We start from the raw sequence: 13866 nt of genomic DNA on the forward strand, positions 1-13866 counted from the left end.
TCAGGCTGTAGCGTTAAACCTGCAACTTGGAAATCATTCAGAATGATTTAGATCTTAGCGTATCCTGAGCATTTGGTTTTCTTGGGTCAAAAGTGGAGTTGGGCGACTGAAATGACCAAGCAAGACCTAGAAATGGGTTTTCTTCTAGCTGGTTACCTGGAACCCAGGCTGTTCACCTCTTCATCCTCACCCCCATCCCTGACTGTTTTTCTCTTGCAGATTGAAGAATGGGGCCCCTTTGACTTGGTGATTGGTGGAAGCCCATGCAATGATCTCTCAAATGTGAACCCTGCCAGGAAAGGCCTGTATGGTGAGCATCCCCTCTTTCCCGTGGCCCCAAGAGACCCTATGTCCCCTGAGTGCTGGTCCAGGAGGAGTGGCCTGAGAAGGAGCTGTTAGCTTCTGGCCAAACTTACCTGTTGTCTCTGTTCATGCCTCATTGTAACTCCCGAGTCCCCAGAGATACGAATGAGTACTGCAGGGCTGATGCCTGTCATTGCAGAGGGTGGCAGGGAGAAGGGACAGTAAGGCATCAGCCTTACCTAGCTGGTCATTGGGAACCCATTGGTCTCAATATGGAGGGGTGGGCTGAACGTTTTGAACCTGGCTCTGCCGTTTTCTTTTGTGGGCTCAGAGGGCACAGGCCGGCTCTTCTTTGAGTTCTACCACCTGCTGAATTACACACGCCCCAAGGAGGGTGAAGACCGGCCTTTCTTCTGGATGTTTGAGAACGTGGTGGCCATGAAGGTTGGCGACAAGCGGGACATCTCTCGGTTCCTGGAGGTGAGGGGACCCGGGGTCTTGATTGTCAAGATAACATGAGCATGAAGGCCCTGCTGGCAACGGGGGTGTAGGGTATTTCCAGTGCTGGGAATGATTTCCGGGTTCCCCATGGAGGGCATGGCTAGGTCTGAGAGTAATGGAATGGAGTGGGTTGGTTCTCTTTAGTACTTACTTGGAAAACATTTGATCTCTCACCTCACCCCAAACCCACTGAAGTCAGATGATGAAACCATCACCTACTTTTGGAGGCATCATGAAAGAGATTTTTTACTCTAGAGAGTTTTTTTTTCTCACCCTTGTTCCCAGAAACTCTGCATTAGGGACCACAGGCAAGTTAATTATTTACTGTTTAATATGCATCAAGCATTGTAGTAAATACTTTATGTACATACTTACTTCCCCCCAACTTTAGAGCTAAAGTTCTGCTAGTGAGGTTATAGAACTGGCTGGTCAGTTCCCTCATGCCATGTGAACCTGACCAATCAGTGGCAGAAGTCAGATTTTGCCAACACTGCATTTCCATAACCAGGATCTCAACCTGCTGGATTTCAATTTTGAGTTGCTTTTACCACTGTACACAGTACATTCTATAATAACGTGGCGTGCCCCAGGGGATACCTTCTCTTACAACCTGCCGGTCTGATCTGGTCTCTTTCCCCACCATTAATATGGGGGCACTAGCTATGTCCTTCAGTCAGACTCTTGAGGGGAATTGGTCTGTCCCTTGCCTGGCAGGAACCATGCCTCCTCCACAGCCAGGGGACTGCCATGTCACCTGTCTGCCGCCTGAATTCTGCCATGGGCTCCCAGCAGCTGCCCTTCTCTCTCCCTGCAGTGTAATCCAGTGATGATTGATGCCATCAAAGTGTCTGCTGCTCACAGAGCCCGATACTTCTGGGGCAACCTGCCTGGGATGAACAGGTAACAAGGGGCTCTGAGTGGGGCAGGTAACAGCCAAGTTTAATATAATGGTATGAGCCATTAACCATCGACTCTTATGAAAGAGACACATTGGAACCTTGTAGAAAGAGCTGGCTCTGCTGAGAAAAGCCCTCACCCTCTGCTTCAGACCAACCCCTTCAACCATAGGGTTGTGGTTGAAGCCTGTTAGGCTGTACACCAAGTACCTGAGAATCTCAGGCCAGGATTCCTCAGTACATTTATTTCTGCTCTGCCTAGGGACCTGGTGCTTAAAAGTGCCATGTGTTGGAGCAGGCTTCTTCCCAGCAAGGGATGCTGATGTTTCTACACCCCACCTCTCCTCCCAGATACGGTCCATTGGGAAATGAACTTAATCTCCCTGCCCCTGAGATGAAGTGATCCCTGGACCAGGCCTGTGGTGACCAATCAGGTGGCAAAGCTGAGATAACAATTGGTAGCCCAAAGCCTGTCTCCCTTGGATTTTCTTGACTGAGATCTTTCCCCAACTTTTCATTAGTACTTTCACGTTGAAAGCCACAAGGCAAGTGGCTTGGCTGAGGATTAATTATCTCCTTTATGTGGCTTCACGGAGACCAACCTGCTAATTAAGATACGAAATGTGATGGTAATATAACTTGCAAATGAGTTAGCTTCAAAAAAATTCTGCTTTAAAAGGAAGTGTTGGAAGCATAACTTTCAGACATTTAGCAAAGTGTGGACAGAGTTGAGAAGGTACTGGAATAGCTTGGGATTTCTGTTGGGTGTCTTACATTTTTATTATCAGCCCATCAGATGGTGCAACGTCCATGTCTGGAATGAACTTGGCTTATTCACTCCATTCCTGAGCTCTCACCCTGCCAGGCACTTCTGTCCCTGCTGCCAGTTCCGTGGTGACTAGATGTCAGTCTTGGCTCTCACAGAGCCAGTGGGGGAGGCGTAGAGAAGACAAATGATTTCAGGGTCAGGGTTGGAGGGGGCACTGGAAGAGTTGATGAGGAGGCTTCTCATCCCAGCAGGACCCAAAGTGATGGAGTGGAGACATGCAGTTGAGAGCAGAAGGGAGAGGGTCAGGGAGGCCAGTGACGGGCATTCGCAGAGCAGCTTGGAGAACAGTGTTCCAGGGGTGGGGAGTGGGTGTGAGAGGAGGGCTGAGAACTCCGAAGTATGGGCCAAATTATGTGAGGTTTGTAGTCATGGCAACACATTTACTTTGACCCAGGAGTTCACGTGAGATTTTAAGCGGATGAGATGAGTTGTGTCTCTGGTTCTCAGGGTTTCTGGTGGAAGAATAATAGACTATCACGTGATGAGTGCAGAAGTGGGGAGGCAGCTGAGGTGTTGTTCAGAGGAGGGGGGCTCTGACTTTGATTATTGTGTTGTGCCCAAGAGGTGCCATCCACATGCACTGAACACAGTGAGAGCAGTGGCTCCAGGAGGGTGTCCTGTGGAATTACAGGGAGGGATCAGATTCTAGATAATGGGATTTGCTGAGCATTATCTGAGTTGGGATGAGAAGTGAACTGCTACATGTGGGCTCTGCAGGATCCATGACTCAGCCAGCGTCAACCACGGGTCACAGACCCAAATCCAGCCTTTAGACCAAACATCTTGGTTGGTAAGATTTCAGTCCTAGAATCAACAGAAGGTAGAGCAGGGCTGTGAGCCCTTAGCTCCCCTGGGTCCATGGAAGAGTTGGGAATAGAGAGAGGGTGAGGTCAGTGAGGTATTATACTGTGTTCGATGGCCCCTCTTGTGGGCACCATATCCAATCTTATGTCTGATTTCTTTTTGGCCTTGGAGTTCCTTACACAGGGATGCTGTGGCATTCATCAACTCTGTGCATTCACACCTCTTGCTGGTTTTCTGGTCTGGACTTCAGTTTAACCACTTCAGTTTCTAAAGTTCTATCCATTTTCCTTCTCAAGCACCTGTTTTCCTCTCTGCTTTTGCAGGTTTCAGGGGTGAAAGTTACAAGGGGGAATTAATTCTAGTCCATTTGTGAACCACCTTTTGTCTTTAGTTGGACCCACTATTAAAGCCTCCTGAGGCTGCATTCCAGCAATAAGCCAACAAATCATGGGTTTGATATGCTAGTTGTAGTGAGTAGACTCACAAAGACCTAATCCAAGCTCCTGAGGCTCAGAGAGGTGGCAGAATTTGCTCAAGGTCATTCACTCAGCCAGTGAGCAGTGGGGCTGAGACTGAGGCGTCTCCTGACTCCTCCAACAATGGGCTTCCCCATCCTGCTCCCCTCAGTGAAGGAGCTTTGACTACTGTTAACATTTGGGAAGGAGGAGCATTCACTCCTGGACATTGGGCTCCCCGCCCCCTGGCCCCCATCAAGGGGCTAGTCTGTCCCTGGCTCAGCACACAGGCTTGTGCTCATGCCAGGGCCATTTTTATCATGTATTTGTAGCAAAGTTCACTGCCAGAGCACATTTTGCAGCTTGGGCTCTCACTCCCACCTTGGGAGGCACCTAGCCAAGGCCCCTTTCCAGGTGGCAGAAAGTAATGGGTTTTGGATGTTCTCAGGCCTGTGATAGCATCAAAGAATGATAAACTCGAGCTGCAGGACTGCCTGGAGTTCAATAGGACAGCAAAGGTAAGATGTGCTCTGTGCCTGGCCCACTGGGAAATGCACTTGGTGATCTCTAATCGGGACTTGACCTTGGTGTCCAATTTGTTCCTGCCCCTCCCCCCACGTGACTCCCTGGTGCTGGGCTTCTTTCCCCACATAATTGTTCTATCCTGTCTTCAAGTACAGTGTAGGAGAGGTTCTTGATAAACAAAAATCACTGAGAAAAGTCAAGTAGACTTTCCGATTGTGAAGGCACACTCCACGGAGACTCAGCTCATCCTCCCAGTGAGAAATGAGTACACTTCCGCAAAAAAAAAAAAAAAAAAAAATCTATGGTTAAGTCATGGATAATTCTATTAAGATCTCCATAAACTTACTTTTCAATGTTTCCATTAAGCTAAGCTCCATTCATTCAAACCCTGGTTGACCATCCTCTACAATCTGGGTGGACTTTTAATTTTGCTTAATCTTGCTTGATCAGTAACTGTTTTCTTGGTCCCCATGTGATCTCATTTGTGGTCATTTGTTGTTTATCGCTTGTTCTCTCTGAGGCTCGTCCTTCCTGTTCATTAACTTCTTGGCATTTGTGGGAAGCACAGAGTGTTCTTGTCCTTCCAACTCTCCTTTTCTCATTCCCTGTCGGAGCCCGGCCCTGCCACTCTCTCTCTCCCACCCACCCTCCCTCCTCCTTCCCTTACCTGCTTCTGAGCCTTGACCCAGAACCCTTCATTCTGTGCTCACTCCATGATGTCGTTTTGTTCTCCAGTTAAAGAAAGTACAGACAATAACCACCAAGTCGAACTCGATCAGACAGGGGAAAAACCAACTTTTCCCTGTTGTCATGAATGGCAAAGAAGATGTTTTGTGGTGCACTGAGCTAGAAAGGTGAGCAAGGCTGTACGTGGAAAGGGGAATCAAGCAGATAGAGAGAAAGGGGAAGAAAACATGGTTAAGGCCAGCAGTGCGAATGGGCAAGTGCTTGCCTTAATTCCACATGTTCTCACTGACCTTCTGTGTTAGCAGGGCTGGGAGTAACCTCTTCAGTTAGTGTTTATTTCCTAGCAGAAATGGCAAAAGGGTTGTGGTGGTGAGGAATCCAACACATGAGGTCATGAGACAGCACATCTGTCTATGTTGGCTGTGCTGCCCTGGCATTTGCCTGCCCCCACCATGCTGGGCCACTAGGATGTATGGGGATCCAGCTAAAGGAAACCCCGCCGACATGCCATTGCTCTTTCTCAGGATTCCTCCTGCCAAGTTGCTTGTTCTAAAGCTGATTCCTCCTTAGCCACAGTCTGTCTTCTCCCTTATCCATTTATTTGACTAAGTTGGTAGTGTGTCTATTTTGATTCAGAGAACCAGCTCTTAGATTTCATTTCTCCTGTTCTGTATTTAATTTTTTTCTCTCACTCCTTTTGTTTTATTTTGTTATTGTGATTAGAATGTAGTAAAGGCTATGACTATTCCTCTTTACATTTTTGGTTGTGTTTTGCGGTTATTTGATAGAGTATTTACATTCCAGATATTTTAGTTCTACAACTGGATTTATTTCTTGGTTTATTTTGTGGTATTAGATTGTAAACCTGGGAAAGAATGAGGTCCAGTGTATCTGTAGCCTCTTCCCAGACCTGTGGTAGAATTCCATTCAGGAGGCTGTTGGTATATTTGGTTGCCATCTACCATTAAGTCCAGCTTGGCCCTTGATCCAGCAGTTTGCTTTGAAGAAAGAAAGAAAATGCAGGATGCTTCAGTTTACTCATGGTAAATTATCTGAGCATCTGGTGATTGGAAATAAGGTCCATTTTGTGAGTGTCCTTATTCTTTACTAAGGCAATTGCCTAACTTCTGTCCTTGTGTGGTTTGAGGAGAGGTACGTTTCTGTCTGCTGGCTGGCTGGCCATCTTGGCATTCATTCATTTGAGAAAGGTCCACTGAGCACCATCTATGAGCCAGGAGCATTGTGCCAGTGTAGGGGCATGCACAAGACAGGTGCCCTCAGAGAGGGACCATGCCCTCATGACAGTCCTTTGTGCTGAAGAACTGGTGGGCCTGACCTCTGGGGGTCAAGAGAGGGCTCATGTGAAGGCCTGGTGGGCCTGGTGGAAGGGACGGGTCAAAGGTCAGGAAGAGCAGCGCCACGTTGGCTGCCAAGGCGAGGATCTCCCAGAGGCGTTAAGCACGCTGGAGGGAGCACATCTGACTCCCTGTGTTTTCACTCTGGTGCCCCCCTCCCCACCCCCAGGATCTTCGGCTTTCCCGTACACTACACAGATGTGTCCAACATGGGCCGTGTTGCCCGCCAGAAGCTGCTCGGGAGGTCCTGGAGTGTACCTGTCATCCGACACCTCTTCGCCCCCTTGAAGGACTACTTTGCATGTGAATAGTACCCCAGGCACCAGGGCGTGTGGGCAGAGCCACGACCCAGGAGGTGCACCCAGGCTCTGCCCTTCCCAGCTCAGCTGTGTGGGGTCGGGCCGAGTACCTCGTCAGGAGCAGAGCTGCCTTGTCCCCTCCTGGCAGGGGGACCCCGAGGTGCCATCTCCTCGTGCACAATTCAGACCTGGCCGCTCGGAGCGGCCAAACACGGTGCTTATTTTGTCTTCTAAAATTTTAAAACTTGAACTAGGTAGTAAGATGGCTTTTTTTTCCCTCCTGGGTTTACCGCTCAGAGAAACGATGGCTAAGATACCAAAACCACAGTGCCGACAGCTCTCCGATACTCAGGTTAATGCTGAAAAATCACCCAAGACAGTTACTGCAAGACTTTAATTTTTTAAATGTCTGCAGCTCCTTGTTTCCAGGAGTGTGTGGCAGTAGACATGTAGCTAAGGGACCTTTTTAAGGGCCTAGGATGGTTTCTTCTAGGGCTAGCAGAAGAGGACATGATGTCCATGTCTGTCTTGAATTTTCCCCGGCACATTCCCCTGGCCTCAGTATAAAGGGCTGGGATCCGGGGCCCATTTAGAGTATTTTCCACAAGGATGGTGATTTCAGCCGGGATGACATCATCATCACTTTCAGGGCTATTTTTTTCCCCCATAAACCCAAGGGCAGGGCTACCCTTAGCTAAATCCCTCCCAGTGACTGCAATAGAACCCTCTGGAAGCTCAGGAAGGGGTGGGCTGGGTTATAAGCTGCCATATATTGTGTAGACAGGTATGGAATCTCACTGTCTTCTCCCCTTCCCCGTGTGAGGGGGGAGAAGGAGGAGGCTTAGGTAAGACGCCACCCCACCCATCCCCCCACCCTCCAGACTACTCCGCAGGCACAGGTCCCCAGATTAGAAGTATGACACCCCAATTCCTTAGGCTTCTCTAAACTCAGCAGTGACAGCCAGGGGCAGAAGCACATTCCTCGCACTTTCCCCTCATCTAAGAGACTGCAGGGGGAAAACTGCAATAAAAGCTCGACCCTCCCTCCAGAGATTTTAAAGTCCTTTTTTATTCCATGATAAATCGATAAACCATTTTTAGGGAGAATGGGAGGTCGGACAAGCTGCATTTCAGAAATGCTGTCGTAATGGTTTTTAACACCTTTTACTCTTCTTACTGGTGCTATTTTGTAGACTAAGGAACAATGTTGACAGGTTTTGTGGGAGGTTTTTTTATACACTTTTTTTTTTAAATCTCAGACATCTATTTTTGTTTTAACATTTTCATATTTTTTTTTTTTTTGTAACTGGAGCCATGTAACAAAGTATGGGGAAAAATTGTGCCTTGTTTCAACAGTTTTGCTAATTTTTAGGCTGAAAGATGACAGATGCCTAGAGTTTACCTTATGTTGAATTAAAATCAGTATTTCTCTAACAGTCTGGTGTCCCTTTTGTTCTTTTGCAGGTCAGGTGGGTGGGGTATGTGAGGGCCTGGTTAAAGTGGAAAGGTGGGTGGTCGCAGTAGGTCATTCATTCAACAGGCCCAGTACATAAGTACCACGGTGGCCCCCAAATCTAGTGCCATGGTCCCCAAACTCCAATGTATCAGCGTTCCCTGGAAGGCTTGTTCACTGGAGATTTCTGGGCCCCATCCCCAGAGTCTGATTCATTAAGTCTGGAGTGGAGCCTGAGAATTCCATGCTGCTGGTCCAAGAACCAATCTCGGCTAGTGAATGGGTTTCTAAACCTTGGTCCCCCAAACAAATAACTGGAGTGCTTGAGTTCATTTAAAGCCTTGATGTCTGGAACAGCCATCTCCAGATTATTACAGCTCTTGGGTAGCTGGTGAAGATGACTCAGGAATCCCAGGGCTGATCCTCCAGTTCCTTGTCCCTCTGTAGGCTTTCCCTGCACCTTGTTCCACTGCTCCCAAGTTGTCATATCACAGTTCAGCCACAGTCAGTGAGGGGACTTGTTGGGAGTGGCCCTTGGTCCGAGATTTTAACATAGCTGCCAGTGGCCCCAGCTCTTTGGGTGGAATGTGTATCTTGCTTAAGCTTAACATTGCAACTCCCTTCAGTAGTTCCATCTTAAAGTTCACCTGGGGCCACCCAGCCAGGTGTCCCAAGCCCAGAGCCCATCATGCCATAATCCTCATGTCTCACTATCTCTAACCATGGGTCAGGGCAAAGGAGCTGATTTCAATAGCTCTCCAGAGGTTAATATCGGTCAGCTGGTGCGTGCAGAGGAAGAAAGGTGTGTAAATGGGATGCACATAGTGTATCAATTGAGCCTCAGTTGTACTTGGCACCTCTGAACCTCAGTTTCTTCACATAAGATAGGTTATAATCATGGCCACCTCCATGATTAGAGTTGTGGGCCTTAATAAGGCCAAGTTCAGAAAGGGTCTGGCCCAGAGTTGGAGAATGAGAAACCAGCAATTTTTTTAGGCACTGCTGGGCTAGGACAGCCCAGGTGCAAGTTGCCATGGTGAGACGATTGTCAATTAGCAAGCCAAGCCAGGCTGGCACTCTGCTCAGGTGTTCAGGCCCCAGGGGCCTTGGCTGCCCTATTAAGCCATCTTGTATACAGTGCTGCACCAAATGCCAGGACAGGATGAAGCAAAATAAACAGCCTCGGCCTCAAAACCCCAAGAGGAGATGAACTAGCTCGCCCTGTGAGGTGCCCCTGGGTGTCCTGGCCTACCTGTGGGCAGGCTAGCGGGGAGACCTTGTTGGGGCTGCCGGGGCAGTTCTCTGTGTTTTCTCAAGATGGGGGCCAGGTTTGGATTTCTGTGATCCCAGGTCTGGGGCCAAATGGAGAATGTAATGAAAATTCTGATCTTGGGGAAGTAGTTGGTTTGTACCACAAGTAGGCCTTTTCTGAAAAAGTCTTCCAGTTGCCTGGGGCTGTATCTGGGGTCTGGCATGTTGTGTCACTTGGGCAGGTGACCCTTGGAATTTTTCATCTCTATAAAAGTGGGGATCATAAATCCTACCTACTTCCTAGGGCTGCTGTGAATGTTCAAGGCTGTGATCTGGGTAAATTGCTTTGCCTGGTGCCTGGCATGTAGTAAGCCCTCACATGTATTGAATGGCATTGTGATAACGAAACCCATTAATCAATGCAGTGTTAATGACGGTGCTGGTAGTGATGGTAACATCCAATATTAATGTATTAAAGTCTTGAAAAGGAAGGACAGGTAATATTCACCTAGGTGTTTCAAAGGAGCTGGGCTCAGATGCTAACTATAGCAACAGCAGCATCTGGCGTTGAAACTGTGTCCATCACCCCCCTGCCCCCCATCATGTTGGGGTCCCCGTGCTCCTTGTTAGGGAGAGTTGATGGGGGTGGCTTTGGCAACCGGCACCCCAGAGACCTGTGGAAGGGATCTTTCCTGGGGGTGCAGGGACTGACCTCTGGACAGTTCCATGGCTGTTTGGTGGGGGATCAGCACTAGACAGAGAGGGTGCCCCACTCTACCTCCGTCCCTCTGGTTTTCCAGCCAACTGCTTCTTGAGTGATTCTCTGTTCCAGGCCTGTGTTTCATCCTTGATTCCTCTCTGCAGCCAGACTGGATACCTCTCCTGGCTTCACCCCCTCCTTACTTGTGATCTTGGATGTGCTCCATAGCCACTCTGTGCCTCAGTTTATCCAGTGTAAAACGGAGATAATAACCTCATAATACTGATGTGTGGATCAAATGATTTAGTGTATGTGAAGCACATGCAGAGTGCTTGCGGGTAGTGAGTGCTGAGTAAACGGCAGCTGCTTTAATGTTTACTGTTAGAGAATCCTCCCAGCAACCCTGAAGTGAGGCAGTGATTACTGTGATCATAGGTAAGAGAACTGAGGCTCAGAAGTCTAACATACCCAAGGCCACACAGCCAGTGGCAAAGGAGGTGTAAGTTAGAATCTGTGCTGTGAATCCATTGATCTCACCTGCATCTGTGTGTGTGTGTGTGTTTGGATCCTGAAATTACCTGCTGCCCTTTGCAGCCTATGGTACAATTTACCTTTCTTGCTTCCTTCCCTTCTTACTTTTTTCCAGCTTACCTTCCCTCCCTCCTTTCTGCCTTCTTTCCTTTCTTCCTTCTTTCTGTTTAACTTTATTACTGGAGTTGGGACTGCTTACTCTGTCTTTGCATGTGCTGTTCTCTGCCTGGAACAGCCTTCTCCGCTTTGCCAGACTGGTCCTCCAGTTCTCACCTCTTCCAGGAAGCCTCCTTTGCCTCCATTCTAGGCAGCATTAAGAGACATCCCCTAATCTGAGCCCTCCTTCCCTGTGGACAGATAGAAGAATCCATCTCAGCACAAAGCAATCTGTATTATCATTTCTTACTTTTGCAGTCCTCTCCTCCATGAGCTTGTGAGGTCCTCAAGGCAAATGAGACCTGACACCATTTTTTAGTTCAACAATCTTGTCATACATTTGGAAAACTCGGGTCTTGAAGTCATAGTTTTTTGTTTGTTTTGTTTTCGGAGAGGAGACTCACAATTTCTATCTGGGAAAATGAGATTACCTCATACTTTAAAACGGTAGCTTAGAGACGCATAGTAAAGTCTCCCAACTTTCACCTGCTGGATGGAAGTTCTTTTTTTCTGTTTACCCTCTGGCCTTTCTCAGTCAACCCAGACAACCTTGGCTAACCTCCTCAGGGAGGAGGGTGGAGACTGAGGCGATCACGTGGCCCTCCCTCTTTGGCGAGCTGTCTCCTGGGAGGGTAGATGAGTTTTATTTCTGAGGCCCTTGCTCAGAAACCTGTGATGTCCTGTGTCTCTAGAACCATGTTCAAACTCTAGACTGGCACTTGAGGCTCTTCTTGACTTGGTTTTCATTCCCCACACCCATTCCTCCCCCACCCAAAATGGCTTTTAGGTACTGCTGACAACAATCAGTTGACAGTAATTGAATGTTGACATTAATCGAAAGGGACTTCGAAATCACTAACATTTATTGAACACATACTATGTGCTAGGAGTGGTCTAAGAACATTACACACATCATTTGATTCTAACTCCTAGCAGAGTCAGGATTTGAACCCAGGCCTGCTGGCTTTGCTACTTATGAAATTCACTGAAACTGTTGGAAACTTAATGTCCTTGTGTATAAGATGATAACACATTATATTGCCCAAATCACTTATGAATATCTTTACTCAATTATCCAGACTTCGTATCAATTCACTATAGTGCTAATATTACTACCACTGCTGTAATCGTATGGTTGCAGGGCTCTTTGCTGCATCCTCTTCTTTTCCTACCGTTACTCTTGTGCTGGGTTAACGTCTCATATTTTAGGGCAACTATCAACTCTGGAAAGCCTTCCCATACTGCTCAGGTGAGGTCAGGTCTCATGCTGAACTCTTGGAGCGCTGCATACCAGAGAGACTACCCAGCAGTATACTGGTGGTTAAAATATTGACGTGCCTCCAGGCCAGTTGATAAATAGCTCCTGCCCCAGCTCCCCAACCTATTCTTCCCTGAACATCTCTCCAGGCCTCAGGGGAGGGAGAGACCCAGCCCAGAAGAGGCCTCCAGGACCCTACCTCTTGCAATGCAGTTGCCATCACTCCTGCCACAGCCTCCTCCTGCCTAACACTAAGTCTGGTTTGTAATTAAATAGTGATGTGTAATTAGTTACGTGCTTTGCTTTCCCTGCTGGACTGGAAACTTTAAGAGCTCAGAGGCTATGTCTGGTTCTTGGTCATCACCAAAATCCTAGGGCCTGATTGATCAGGGAAAATAAATATTTGTTGAACACAAGAATAAATGATATTTGGACAAGGAAACCAGCTAGAAACCTGGATCAGTCATTGTGATGCTGGGCAGCTGACCTCTCTGACCCTCAGTTTCCTCTTCTGTAAAGTGGGTGTAGTTCATTCTTTGAGCAAGTCTCTACTAAGAACCTATGTATCAGGCTCTGGGACACGGTGGGAACAGGATTGAGAAAAACCTTGCTTCCGTGGAACTTATGGAAAGGCAGACAATAAAGGCATAAACAAACAAGATGACTATACTAAGAAAAAAACGGATGATGAGATTATAGGGTCATTCTAGATAGAAGAGTCACAGAATGTGTCTCTGAGGTGACTTCTAAGTCCTTCCTCAAAGACCGTATTGATTTATTTTTTATCCAATAACTCATTTTTGTAGAAATTCATTGTAAAACCAATTTTTTTGGCTACTGGGGTGTAGAATTTGTAACTGGATCCCGCCTTCTAGGCGGAGTCACCCCGGCCCGAGGAGGGATCTCATTGGTTGCGGCAGACCACGCGGCTGCATTGCCCCGGCAGCCGGCGCCCCGCCCCTTGGGCACCCCAGCCGTCGATCAAGTGTCGGGCTCCGCCCCCAGTGCGCGGCTTAGTCCCTCTCTATAAAAGGAGCCGGCGGGCGATGACGAGCCTTTACGTCGGCGCGTAACGGGGGGGGGGGGGGTGCGTGTGAGGTCATTGCGCGGGCGGGCGGGCGGGGTCAGGCGGTTTGAACGAGACGAAGACGGAACCGGAGCCGGGTACGGTCAGCGGACGCGGTCCAGCCGAGAGCTGGTGAGCCAGCTAGCGGGCACGGGGCGGCGGCCGGGGGCGGACGGGCGGGCCTCGGGGCGGGTAGAGCGCCGGCGGGTCCTGCGAGCGGTGCTCGGGCCGCTCCCCTCAGCAGTGCGGTTCGGGCCGGGTGGGGGAAGGGCGGGGCCGTGACCCGGCGCGCGCGGGCCAGGCTGGGGGGCGCGCGCTCTCCGCTCTGCCGGGGGGCGGGGCCTCGGGCCGGAAGTGGGGGCTGCCTCTCGGCGGCGTGGGGGCTTATGGGCCGCGGCCGAGGCGTGGAGCCCGGACGGCGGAGGCAGGAGGTTCCGGGGTGGCTGGGCCGGGTAGGGGGCGTGTGTGTGGTTGAAGTGGGTTCTGTTGGGAGGTCTGAGGACCCCCATTGTAGGAGACGGTGCTGCCTGATGATTAAGAGTTCGGGTTTTGGATTCATACCTGTATTGAATTCCCTGCTGTGCGATCTTGGGCAGGTGCTTTAACCTCTCTGGGCCTCAGTTTTCTCGTCCGTAAAACGGGGGACAAAGATACTACATGCAGAAAGCTCTCGTCGTGGTGCATAGCAGAAAAGCAAAAAGCATGCCAGCTCACTGGACTTCCTTCTTTCTTCATCGGTATTTGTTGAGCGTCCACTAGGTGCTAGGCACTGTGCTAAGCGCTGGCTATACACCCAG

General features: G+C 49.1%; 2 protein-coding genes across 12 annotated transcripts in view; both read left to right on the plus strand.

The window, feature by feature from the left end:
* The window catches only part of DNMT3B (DNA methyltransferase 3 beta), a 36592-nt gene extending 28561 nt beyond the window's left edge, over positions 1 to 8031 (plus strand). For 5 of the 10 annotated variants that reach the window (XM_057528638.1, XM_057528641.1, XM_057528639.1 and 2 more), the window contains 6 exons: positions 220 to 310; positions 635 to 783; positions 1619 to 1704; positions 4237 to 4306; positions 5049 to 5167; positions 6525 to 8031. In XM_057528638.1, coding sequence (XP_057384621.1) covers positions 220 to 310; positions 635 to 783; positions 1619 to 1704; positions 4237 to 4306; positions 5049 to 5167; positions 6525 to 6666 — 657 coding nt within the window. In that variant the 3' untranslated portion in view covers positions 6667 to 8031. The other 5 variants (XM_057528643.1, XM_057528644.1, XM_057528647.1 and 2 more) reach the window with 3 other exon arrangements.
* A 5056-nt stretch (positions 8032 to 13087) lies between these two features.
* MAPRE1 (microtubule associated protein RP/EB family member 1) overlaps positions 13088 to 13866 on the plus strand; it is a 30608-nt gene continuing 29829 nt past the window's right edge. The window contains exon 1 of one of the 2 annotated variants that reach the window (XM_057528650.1): positions 13088 to 13201. The gene's annotated coding sequence lies outside the window, so the exon portion shown is untranslated. The remainder of the gene's footprint in view (positions 13202 to 13866) is intronic. The other variant, XM_057528652.1, reaches the window with a different exon arrangement.

The sequence above is a fragment of the Balaenoptera acutorostrata genome, chromosome 15 (genome assembly GCF_949987535.1).
Source record: "Balaenoptera acutorostrata chromosome 15, mBalAcu1.1, whole genome shotgun sequence".
NCBI lineage: Eukaryota > Metazoa > Chordata > Mammalia > Artiodactyla > Balaenopteridae > Balaenoptera > Balaenoptera acutorostrata.